At 50.3% G+C, this 12,581-nt stretch overlaps 1 protein-coding gene across 1 annotated transcript in view; it reads left to right on the top strand.

Moving 5' to 3' along the window:
- Positions 1–9,936: 9,936 nt before the first annotated feature.
- CHSY1 (chondroitin sulfate synthase 1) overlaps positions 9,937–12,581 on the top strand; it is a 47,800-nt gene continuing 45,155 nt past the window's right edge. The window contains exons 1-3 of the mRNA XM_023525099.1: positions 9,937–9,944; positions 10,863–11,172; positions 11,225–11,358. Coding sequence (XP_023380867.1) covers positions 9,937–9,944; positions 10,863–11,172; positions 11,225–11,358 — 452 coding nt within the window. The remainder of the gene's footprint in view (positions 9,945–10,862; positions 11,173–11,224; positions 11,359–12,581) is intronic.

Below are 12,581 nucleotides of genomic sequence, written 5' to 3'. Positions count from 1 at the left end.
TGAGAGATTTTAAAAAGCAAGCAAAACAAAACTCAAGAGTGTAACCCATCCGGAACCGGCCAGGGCCGACTCCTTTCGGAGGCCCTGAGCAGACGACATAGTTATTCATTTCGTAGGAGTGATCCTGAACCATCAGCGCGTCTGGATACACACACTTAAGAGTTGTGCCTTCATTCCACAAATAAGGGGACGGCTTCTCCGAATCCAGACTCTTTTTCTTTTTGAGTGTTGGGGACACGTAGTGAAGATGGTTGTTGTCAAGGAGCTGCTGTTCTAGTGGGAGGGACAGACACTAAAAAGAGGGTTTCCGCCAGCGATGGGTGCTGTGGAGAAAACAGAACCGAGCAAGGGCAGGGTGTCGTGGTGTCATCTGTTAGGCGGCTGGGGAAGTGGTTGGGGAGGCCTCAGAGCCCTGGCGTTTGGGTTGAGATCTGATAACGAGGAGGCGGACGTGTGACTGTGGCAGAGGGAAGCGTTGGTAAATTACAAGGCAGGGACCACCAGCTTGGAAAGGAATCCAGAAAGAGAGAGGATGAGGCCTGATAGTGTGTGCATTTCTGGAATTTTATTGCCAGGGAATTAGAAAGCCTTCGGAGGGTTTAGGCAGGAAAGGGAGGTGATTGCATTATGTTCCCCAAAGTTCATTCTGCCCGGTGTGTGGAGAGTGGGCCGCAGGGAAGCAGGGACATGTTGGGAGGCGGTCCAGGTGGCGATGAGGGTGTCTGGGGCTGGTGCGGTGGCCGTGGAGTTGGGGAGAAGCGGTGGTTCCTGGGTAGATACCGCAGCCCGAGTTAAGATGTGCAGATGGAATGCTTGTGAGCGGTGAGCAAAGAGGAATCAGCGGTGACTTCTAGGATTTTGCCCCGAGAGACAGAGCGGGTGGGTGGCCGCGTCCTTAGTTGCGACGGGGAAGGCTGGAGGAATAGATTCGGGGGAAGGAGGTGAGTCAGCAGAGTCTGGTTTTGCACAGGAAAAGGTTTCAGAAAGCTTTTAGACGCACAGGTGGCTGTATCCTTAGCTTCATAAGTGTCACGAGTTTAAAAAGAATAGAGAAAAGATTGATATCAGAAGTGACTGCAGGGTGCGAGCTCCAGAGCTTTCTTAAATGACGGTTCCCTGAAGGTTCTGGGTGGCTGGGGTTCTACAGATAAATGTACAAAATAATTTGTTTTGATGCGTCTGCAGAATATTTGCATTCTACATAATTTCCCTTTAAAATGGTCCCTCCATAGTCATTTATTATGCTGGGTAGTGACAGATCATCAGAATCCCTTACTTGCGTGCAATTCATATTTTTTTCATGTTTTTCTTTTTTTCTTAGTTATGTTGTTTGAGATACGGAAGTTAAATCTCCATGTGGTTCAGTTTTTTCGTTTGTTTGTTTTTTCTGCTCTGAAGAGATTTTTAAAAGGAAAAAATTTTTCTAATTCCACAAGGGGTAGAAATCATCTCAACTTCATTTCCCCCCCAGCTAGTACATCGTCTTGGCACCATCCGTCCAATGACTTCCCATTTCCCTACCACTTCGAAATGCCATCTTCATCACACTCAGAATTCCCGGGTCTGTTCTGGGAATTCTTCCGATTTTGTTCCCTGGAGCCCTGCGTCCTCATGCCAGCACCGCCCGTCTCAGTTGCTGGAGGCCGAATAATATTTTAATATCCGGGAGACAAGTGCCCCTTTGTAACCCTCTGTTTTGAGCATTTCTTGGCTGCACTTCACCTGTTCTCGCTCGGAGAGTTCCGATGCTATTTAGATTTTTTTAAAAAAAGAAAAAGTAACGGTTCGATCAAAAGCGTACATACTTAACTTTTTAGTCCATTTTTACACCCAGAACACCGAGCCAATCCAACCCCTTTGATTTGGCTTGATTCTGAACCCGCCCCGGGCTGAAGATGCAGAACCATTTTGTTCTTTCTTTACTATCTCGGAAGAAACAGGTGGACGGTCGCCTTCTTTGCCCCAGGAGTGGTGAAGGGCACCGTCACGTTAGCATCAGTCTGGAGGAAGTCGGGGGTTGAAGTTGGTGGGAACCGCGTTGCAGGATGTCGTTAGGCCCGTCACGCCCTCCGCCTAACGGTTCCCTTACCATCTCAGAGCTCCTTTCCTGTTTCCTGAACTCGGTAAATCATATTTACCTCGAAACAACCAACACTTGCAACCAACACTTGCTTTCTCAGACGGAGTTCAGTTTTGCAAAACGTCACCGAAAGCCTTTACAATCCAAGCAGTCAACCTGTGGGACTCAACCCGTTTCATCTTATGAATTAATCTGCGTAAGAAGTGAAAAATGTCCTGAAAATGAGTTTCGTTTTCTGCGTCATGGTTTCGGATCTTGACGCCCCCAGGCAGACTGTCCCCAGGAAGGATGGCTGCGGTCGTCAGTGGGAGCACACGTGATGCTGCTTTCGTGGCCCTGGCAGATTTACTTTTCCCTGCGCATCACTTAGGCTGCCGTTCATTGAAAATAGACGATTGATCGTATCCCTGCGGAGTCCATCGTCCTGGGAAGGAAACCATGGTAGATAGCGTTGGACGTAAAGGGCTCACAGGGCTAATTGCCGTGGGGGCACCGGAGAAAGGTGGGCACAGTGTCCGAAGGGGCCAAGGCAGGCCCTGCCCACACTCCTGACCCTCTCCACTCTGTCCTGAAGGATGAGTAGGAGTCTTTGCGGCAGAAACAACAGATTCCCAGAAACATGGCGTAGCAGGAAGGAATGAAGGAGTGACGAGAAGGGACACTTCACTGGGGCCGGGATCTGAGATCTAGGGATTTCTCTAGAAACATTTCCATGGAATTTCAAGTGTCCATAGGGTCCTGCATTAGTAGCTATGGACCGTGGCGGGTTTCACTGATTCATCCATTCTGTGATTACTTCTCTAAAAAAGGTGTGGCCGAAATACTGAAATAGATTCGGGTAAGAGTAGGTTATAAAAGTGTGTGCCCATCCCCTTTATAAACTTTGCGTCTGTGCGGCGTAGAAAAGAAGCGTCAAAAGTACACACACCACGATGCCGAGTGATTCTTCCTATCTTCCTTGGCACTTTATTTTTGAGTTTTTTTTACAGTGAGCAGTTATTTCATAAGGAAGGTACAGTTTTAAAAAAAAATAAAGAGAGATGACAGGTCATGGGAGGAAACACGAGCGCAGTTTTGTGTTAAATCGTTGGTAACAGCCGGGCGCCGATGGCACGCTGGCCCTGGCTGCCTGGGACTCCATCTGGGGTCATTCTTGGCTCAGTCAGTGACAGTTAATCCTGTCCGGAAATGTAGGGGTAAACATGTTTAATGGGTTCCTGTAACTGTATTTTCCTCGGTTACCGTATGTCACACTTCGAGGTGATACTTGGGAGAATCAGGTGATGACATACTTAATAGGAGGGTCCCAGCTTCCATAAACGGAGCCTCTGGTCCCAGCTTCCATAAACGGAGCCTGCAGCTGTCAGTCTTTCTGGCTTCTGGTTCTCGATGGAATTGGGGGGATAAAGGAACTTAGTTACGATTTAAAAGTCGTGAAGCTGACTTTCTCCTTCCTCAGTGTAATTCAGTGTCATTTCCGAAGTATTCGTCGCTACAGTATTTGCTCTGTCGGTGAGTCCATTTGTGGATGATTAGAAACAAGCTGTAGTCCGCTCCGATTTAATGGCAGCTCTGGGCTTGCAAACCGCAAACCTGAGCGTTACTGAAAATGTAGCTATGAACAAGCTATGAATGCCTTGAAACGAGTGTTTTCTAAGTTGAACCCAGGCGCAGAGACCGATTTCCTGTTAAACTCTCCTCTCTGTTTCCACCCTGCCGCCAGGCAGGATTTCGAGTCGCACAGGGACCCAGACACAGGACGAGGGTGTCAGAAACGAGCCCCCCACAGTCTCCTGGCCTGCAGTTCAGTCCAGCCCAGACTCTGAGGAGGGGTCCGTGCTGAGGAGGGCTCAGCAGGCGGCCGGCCCCAGAGTGCGTGGACGTGGCCGCGCTGGGTTTGGGCAGCTCGCGGACCTGCGGTGACAGTTTTCTCAGCCTCATCAGCGGAGGAGGGACTGCACAGGAGGTGTGGGTGGCATGGGACAGAGGAGAGGCTTCAGGCAGGCCCCATCTGCGTTCTGGCTTCGACGTTTATTAGCTTTCTGATGCGGGACAAATTGCTTACTGGCCCTGAGCCTCAGTCTCCTCCCGTCTGTGAAATGCGGGTGGGACACCTCACAGACCTCGCAGAGTCGCCCCAACACTGTCGTCTCCTGCCCTTGGTGCCACGCCGGCCCCTGGGATCTGCTCAGTCGGGGAGCGGGGGCTGCCTGAGGAGCCAAAGGCGGGGTCGCAGAGGGGCCGGCCGAGGCCAAGACGAGGCCAAGACGAGTCCAGGGTGGTTTTATTATTTGCATCAGACGATGCCGGTTTATTAAATTTTGGCTTAGAATTAGATTTGAAAGTAAATTTTGTTCGTGCACGATTAAGAATTAGTTGCACATCTGCGCTTTTAAATATACAGCGGCAAAATACAAACCGTATAAGGTCGCTCCCCGACGCCCGGAGCTTTGGGATTGTGTCATGAGATCAGAACTTGCCATCTGTCATCACACTCCGAATTTTAATCCTCGCCTTTCAGAGAAGGTGCGTTTGTGGTCACTGTTGCCGAGGGCTCGCTTTGTTCGCCGTGAACCTGGGCTCAGGGCGGTGCTGTCACCCGGATTCCTTGGACCTGCCTCTTGGGATGGTGCCCGGGCCGTCGTTGAGGTGGGAAGCCGTCATCTACCGCCCACAGCTTTATTGAGGGAAAAAACTCTCTTTAGGGCCTGCTTTCATCTGAAGTCTGTCTTCTAGGATTAACAGTAAAGAGTATAATTTGAGGGAAAGAGGATAATTTGATTTCTCTTTTAAAAAATGTTTCCACCATTTGTGATCTCTTAGATTTCCCTTCCTTCCTCCAAAAAGAATTTGAGATCGCTCACGGCCAAAGGTCCCACAGGAGACAGTTAAAGGTTTTAAAAGAGGAAACCGCGGGTCTGGGGACCGCACACGCGGAAGGTGGGGGACCTGCCACCGAGCGCCCCGGCTGCAGGCCCCTGCGCCCGGACGGGACCGCAGCCTGCGTCATTTGCACCGGCCCGCCGGAGCGCGTCCCCTCAGCTCCCAGAGGGCCCGAGCCATCATTCTGGAGCCTTGGAAGGCCGACCTCAGTTTCCCCGAGGCCGGTCAGGCTCAAGCCTGTGGCCGATCTGACCAGCAGCACAGGAGGGTCCCACGTGTCCTTCTTTGAGGGAGTGGACTCAGATTGTCTCTGTGCCACGCCAGGCTCGGTCGCCAGCCTTTCTGGCACCGGGGACCAGTGCTCCTTTGAGAATCTAATGCCGGCGCTGGGGGCGGCTGCAGATACAGGTGGAGGAAGCTTCCCTCACCTGCCTGTTGCTCACCTCCTGACAGGCCACGGACCGGTACTGGCCCTGCAGCCAGGGTCCTGGGGACCCATGCTGTAAGGACTGTCACTGCACACGCCCTGCCTTCTCCGCCAGTGACGGGAGCGGGGGGACAAATTTCCCTCAGGCCAGGTGTCTGGGAAAGATATTGCACTTAGCCCCGCACAGAGGGAGGGGTCTTGTGAATTCTCTTGGTCGCCTGTCGGAAGGCTCATAGCTCACTGTGGCCACCTCACTGTGGCCACCGGTCGCATGTGGGGAGGTCACGTGGTGGCAGGTAGGGCTCAGCACCCGAGCGCTGGTTCGAGTTGGCACCTGCCCAGAGAGCTCGGACTCGTTCGGCGCTTGCTGTGGGCGGGGAGCAGGGCGGGGAGCCGGGCCGGCAGCCCACGGTGACCGTGACCGTGACCCCCCCGGCACAGCTGGTGCCCCCTCACGCCTGGCTCCCACTCCCCTTCTGTTCTTTGGCTTCGTTTTCCTGCTTATGTTTTTCAGCCTTTATGCATTTTGGTTAAGTTGTCTTAAGTCCTTTCTGTAATAGGGAAGAATTTATAGCGTGCATTTAATTCCTGTTACTTATCAGTTCCCTTTCTTCCTTGATTCCAGATTCCGAGGTGATTTGATGAGTCCTTTCAAATGTACCACTGTAACAATCAGACAACATGTGTCATAGTGATTTTGGGGTCCTCACAGAAAATCCTCACTTTTTACCTATAAAAACTGGTATAAGCTTAGAAAAAGTGGAAATAATCTTACTCCATTTTTCTTTTAGTTTTTGTCCATTGGATACAGTAAAAATATTTTTATTACACGAGTAAAATTCTCTGTTGTCTAATCTTTTTATACCTTTGGATGCTTTTTAGCTTAAATGCTTCCTCCCTCCCCAGATAAATGTTTTTTCTAACTCTAAAAACACCTGTTGCAGAAAATTTAGAAAATGTAGACAACACAAAGAAGAAAATGAAATCTCTTCTGATCTTCCACCCAGAAATAGTCACAGTAAACACTTCGGAGTAGAGTCGTACACTATTTAATTTTGTATGTGTAATTGTAGCCTCTTAATAATCCACATCACGGGTCTGTAGGACTGCCCGCTTTTAAAACTTACCTGTATATCGTGAAGGTGTATGCAGGACAACAGTCATGCCGTGGATGCAATTTGGAACAGAAATATATGTAGTTTCCCTTAAAACGACACTAGACAGGAATGGAGACTGTTCGTAGAAGCTAACTCCGCGCAGGCGTTCCTTCGTGACGCCGGTGTGGGCCAGGTGCGGTGCCTGACTGTGATTTAAGTCGGTGTGAGGACAGCGTTTAGAAGCCTGGCAGAATGAATGGAAGATTGCTCGGCGCTCTCAGATTCCAGGTATCTTATCCGTGCTTTGGCAAGCGTTGGTTATCCAGCCATTGAAAATCGAGCTTTTCCGGCAGGGGCCTTCGCAAACGTTCTGTGGTTTCATTTAAGCTCAAGCTCTTTGCTCTTCCCTGTGTCGATGGCAAAGTTGACATCTGCTTTTGAAAATGAGGGAAGCGAACCGTTCTGTCGCAGGGGGGCCGGCTTGGTTTCTTCAGCAGCATTTGCTCCGCGTCTCTGAAATTATTCATCGCTTCCCCCTCGTCCTCCCGGACGCTGAGTCGCTTTGTGTTCTGGGCTCTTTGACTTTGGGGAGCTGTTCGAACTCAAGGTACCTTAAGTGACAGATCATCATTTCTTAAGGTTGGAGGATTCACAAAGACTTCAGATTGAGAGGTTTCCCTCAAACCACCGGTCATGTAAGAACAGAAAAGGGCAGTATGAGGTTTTTCCCTGGGTTACTTAAAAAAGAAAAGGATAATTGGGCGGAATTACCGTAAAACTGCAGAGAAGCTTTTATGGGTGCTTTGAGGTTAGGTTGTCCGCTTTTAAATGAATCAGTTTCTCTTTTCGGACAAATGACATCATTTCAAGTTGTAGTTCCGGCGCGAATTCACATCAGTGGTGGCTGTCACCGAGGCCTCCATCTCTGTAGTCACGCCTTGCTCTGCCGAGTGGGACACTTGGAAGCAGGGCCGGACTAATAGAAATTGTTTTCCTCAGTCTGATATGGAGGAGTCTGGTGTTTTAAGTGGAAACACTTGTAAAATTTAGTCTTGTTAGACTTTGATGTTAATACTGTCTGAGGTTGACAGTAGGACAGTTCTAATGCGTAGCTTAGCGTCAGCTTTGCGGCCCAGTATGTGAGAAGGTGCTTTTTTCTATAGCACGTTCACTCCGGGGTAGACGCTCGAGACCGAGCAGTCCACGTTCAGCTCACAGTTTCCTGTCTCCCTCATTTTTTCTTTCACTCTCTTATTTTATTTGCAAACTTCCGGCTCCTTCAGTAAGTCAGGCTTATATAATAACGCTCACCGCGCGCCAGGCCGCCTTCTAAGCACTTCAGATATGTCCTCCACTTAACCCTCTCAGCCCTCGAAGGCGGGGACCGTTCTTATCCCCCGTTTCCAGATAAGGAAAGCGAGGCACAGAGTCACTCGCCCCAGGCGAAGCCAGGATTCTCACCCTGACAGCCCAGTCCTGGAGCCGGTGCTCTGAACCGCCGATAGCGGGCATCATCTTACCTGCCGTGTGTCCCAAATGGTGTCATGGCGCGTGAGTATTTTCACGGCTTCTGGGGTTAGCTGCTTTAGCCCTGCTTGGAACTTGGCTTTGTTTTATCCATCACATTTTAGTTCAGAAGCGATCGGGCAGAAACCAAAGATAGGTCGATTTTATTCCCTATCCTTTTAAGATCGATCGTAAGATCACACAGACTCTTTGGCTTTTAATTGTTCTTCGAAGGTACCATGAATGGTAGTATATTTCAGCTTCAGCACGCCTGTGACTTTTACGTCTTAATTGTTCTCCGGTTGTGGTTTAAGCTGATTTCTTTCTCTGTGTAGGGATGGAAGGAAATATGGCTGTGGAAAGTGAGAGGCCCCCACCTGGAAATTTCTCAAAGATAAAACAAGTGATTCGTGCCCTTGAGCGTGGCATCTTTGGGTCACTTAGGTCACAAGTGACCTAAGTCACTAGGTGGCATCTTTGGGTTACTTAGGTCACAAGTGACCCTCCATTACATGCCATGGACTGCAGTTATTTCTGTTTTCCAAGAACTGTTGTGACTGCTGAGCAACAGTCGTGCCTGCATAACGGGAGGAAGGAAGCAGGGGCTCCCGGGATCGGCTGGGGGTCTTCTTGGCACTAGTTCTCAGAACTGCTCTTCGTCACTCCCTTCCCAAGGATGGCAGGTCGTCTCCTCTGCAGACGTTAGCGTGTCAGGTTATCATCCATTCTAGGTAGGTTGTGGTTCGTTCAGAATTTTAACCAGACTTGCCTTTCCGTGGGAGGGCTCGGAAGCTCTTGAAATTCATTGTCCCATCCCTGCTGTGTTTACTTCCTGTCCTTTTCTTCAGGGGCGTGGTCTTGGTGACTATGTACGGTACCTGGTACAGCGTCCGGAGTCCCGTCGGGGTCCATCGTGCCGAGTTCTTTGCCAGAGAGTTTTGTAAGTGGCATAAGGTCCATTTAAAATCCACAGGCATTATGGTTTACAGTCGCTGGCATGATGTGATTATAATGGGCTGTTTTGTTTTGTTATTTTTTTGTTATTGTACTGAAAACAGCAGTGCATCTCACCATTGACATCCTAGATTTGACGTAAATGATGCGTGTTTATTCTTCAGGCTTTCTGAGAAATGTTCAACAAAAAGTTCAGTCCCAGTGAATTTTTCCTCTGCTTTAATAAATTTGAGGTCATTTCATCATCTTTATATTTGGGTTAGGAGGAGAATTAAAAACTAGTAATTGTTTAAATACTTCGTTGTAGATTGTTTTTAAAATGACAAAACTAATGCTTTAGAACGTTAGTTTTGCAAGACGAAGAAACGTCTGGAGAATGGATGGTGGTGACGGCTGTGGGACAAAGCAGATGTGCTCAGTGCCACTGAACGTTAGTTATCTTTACAAATGAGTAAAATGGTGAATTTCAAGTTACGTGTAATTTATCACAATTAAACTTTTTTCCCCCCGAAACAGTAGTTTCGTGCTTATAACAGTGTCATTCAGTGTAGATACACACAGTCGGAAGTGGGGGTCTCCTCGCCCCACCCAGCCCTCCGTCCCTCCTTCTGCGCCTCCTCCCCGGAGGTTCGGTGTCTCTTTTCAGACATTCGTTCCTAAGGCCTGCGCTTTGGATCATCCACGTCACCTTTCACTCTAGCGAACGCAGTGGTCACAGTCAAGCACGATAAACACACGTCGGGAGGTCGTCTGGGAGCCGCACCTTTACGGTCTCATTTAGACTGAATTCTCTCTGCGGCTCATTCTCTCTGCGTGTCTTTCTTAGGAGTCCGTAGAAATGCATTTTTGTAGCATGACTACTTCCGCTCTGAATACACAGCCTAGAGACAGTCTAAAGAAAAACGTCACTCGATGGCCTTAAATCCGTCGCTCAGCAGCGGGGCTGTGCTGCCTTCTTACTGACCACGAGGTTTTCCTCTCTCGGTGGGATGGGCAGGTGTGGGCGCCTTCGCCTCTGTCCGGCCCGGGGCTTCAGAACACAGAGCCCTCCGTCTCCCTTCTGCCCTGTGCCCCATCCCTTCAGCAGCCACCCGTGGCTTTCAGAGCAGAAGGGCCCCCATCTCTAGGGCATCTGCCGGGCCCTGCGGTTTGCCTGTGCCCTCCTCGTGTCACAATACTCCCCTGCCCCGAGAGAGAGAGAGAGAGAGAGAGAGAGAGAGAGAGAGAGAGACACACACACACACACACACACACACACACACACACACACACACACACACACTCACACACTCTATGTGTTCTGGGCCCGTGTGTCCCCTCTGCATCCTTTGTTCATGCCCTTTAGGACCGTCAGCCCGTCTTTCAGAGGCTTGTCTTAGTCCATTGTGATACCGACGTTCTCGTGACTCTTCTGACAAATGTCTGTCCCTGCTGGCTTCGGCGCCGTGAGTTGGGGCCTGTGCTTTGCTCACCTCTGCATCGCCCTGGCTTAGCACGTGCCTGGCGCTTGGTGAGTGTTCAGAGAAAACTCGTCGAATGAGCAGTTCTTTTTCAGTGTTTTATAGAGTGAGGCGGTTGTAGCTACGAGTCGATAGTATCGGATAATCGACCTGAATGTCTAGTCCTTGGTGGCCTGGCAGTTCGGTTTTCAACTGTGACTAAAACCCAGTTAGCCTGGAAATATTTGAACGCGGCACCACTCTCTCTCGGTCGGGCCTCTTTTGCAAATGCGCGTGGACTTTGCGGGACCCAGTCCGTGGGATTCCGTCAGGGGGAAGCGGGCAGATCAGACGGCTCCTTAGCATCCTTTGAGCTCGCGGCGAGTGACCCAGCAGGAGCAGACGCGTGGCTTTCTTTCTGCAGAGGAGACGCCCGGCGCAAGCTGCTCTCTCACTGGTGTTTGTTCTAATTCCAGAACGTGGTCCAAGACAATTCCCGGTCAAGTGCAGTTCTTCTCGAGCGAGGGCTCGGACACGTCGGTCCCCATCCCGGTGGTGGCGCTGCGGGGCGTGGACGACTCGTACCCACCGCAGAAGAAATCCTTCATGATGCTCAAGTACATGCACGACCACTACCTGGACCAGTACGAGTGGTTCATGCGCGCCGACGACGACGTCTACATCAAGGGGGACCGCCTGGAGAGCTTCCTGCGCAGCCTCAACAGCAGCGAGCCCCTCTTCCTCGGGCAGACGGGCCTGGGCACCACGGAGGAGATGGGCAAGCTGGCCCTGGAGCCCGGCGAGAACTTCTGCATGGGGGGCCCCGGCGTGATCATGAGCCGGGAGGTGCTCCGCAGGGTGGTGCCGCACATCGGGGAGTGTCTGCGGGAGATGTACACCACGCACGAGGACGTGGAGGTGGGGCGCTGCGTGCGCAGGTTCGCGGGCGTGCAGTGCGTCTGGTCTTACGAGGTAAGAGCGGGAAGGCGCCCGCGTGTCGTCACTCGCCCCGAGCCGGGCGTGGGGGACGGGTGGTGCTCTCCTCCCAAAGGCTTCGCGTTGGGGTTACGATACGTTTTCACCCTCTTTTTTTTCTTTTTATTTTTATTCAAAGCCCCTCTCGTGACGCCTTCTCTTGGTTTTTCGAGCAAACCTTCTCTACTTTTGTCCCTATTCCTTAACTAACAAAAAAATGGCGTTTGGGGCCTAAGGAAAAGATATCGTTTGCTGCAGCTCACAGTGATCTTTCCATGATGATCCAGAAAGTTCGTCCAGTCCCTTGTGCTCATTTCGCAGATGCGATGGCAGGAGCGTCGGGGACGCCAAAGGCCTGACCTTTCTCGTCCGGTCATGTCGACCCACGTGGCTCAGAAACCGCGTTTCGAATTCATGAAAGGAACAGCGACGTAAAAAAAGCCAAAAGCACTGGGTTTTGCATTTATTTGAAACCTTTAGACTGTCGTCGTAGTCTGTCAATTTGCGACGTAGTTCCCCCTTTCAGAATAGCTGGTAGGCGACTCTGGGTTACCTCGACACATGGATGCAGGTTTCCGGAGAAGTGCGCTCGTACGTGCTTTCTCTTCGATAGTTCTGGGAAACTGAGTGAGCTCTTGACTTCTCTCCGTTTTTATTGGCAGATGTGCATGCACCTCTTGCCCGTGGTCGCAGGACCAGAGTGGAAAGAATTATTTGGGCTACATTATGTTTAGATAAACTGCCGATGGTGGTGAGGAGCAGAGGGACTCGCTAGGCCTTTTGTCAAGAAAAAGAAACATACTTCTTGATGTCGACTGTTAGCTTTTCTTCTGACTTAGTTTTCTACGGGACTTGAGTGAAGAAATAGTAGTATTCTTGCCTCTACTTGTCTTCCCCCAGACTTGCTCTTAAATGCCTCCTAATAATCTATTTCTTTCATTTGAACTGCTAGGGAAGTAGACGTTTCCAAGTGTACAGGAAGTAGCCTTCGCGTAGTTACCAATTATAAAAGATACGTTTAAATCCTAAATGGGATACGAGTGAACCCTCTGATCTCTCTGCGTGCCCCCTGCCACTCCCGGCCCACACAGGCCATTGCTCACGGGCTCTGGTGGGGTCTTGTCGTGGATTTTTGCAGTGAGGAAAGCTTTTTGCGTGTTCCCTGCAGTTTTAAGCACAATACCACTGGCAATATTTGCATGTCCCCATCCTTAATGAAG

The sequence above is a fragment of the Pteropus vampyrus genome, unplaced genomic scaffold (genome assembly GCF_000151845.1).
Source record: "Pteropus vampyrus isolate Shadow unplaced genomic scaffold, Pvam_2.0 Scaffold525, whole genome shotgun sequence".
Classification (NCBI taxonomy): Eukaryota; Metazoa; Chordata; class Mammalia; order Chiroptera; family Pteropodidae; genus Pteropus; species Pteropus vampyrus.
This window is presented reverse-complemented; position numbering and strand designations above follow the sequence as displayed.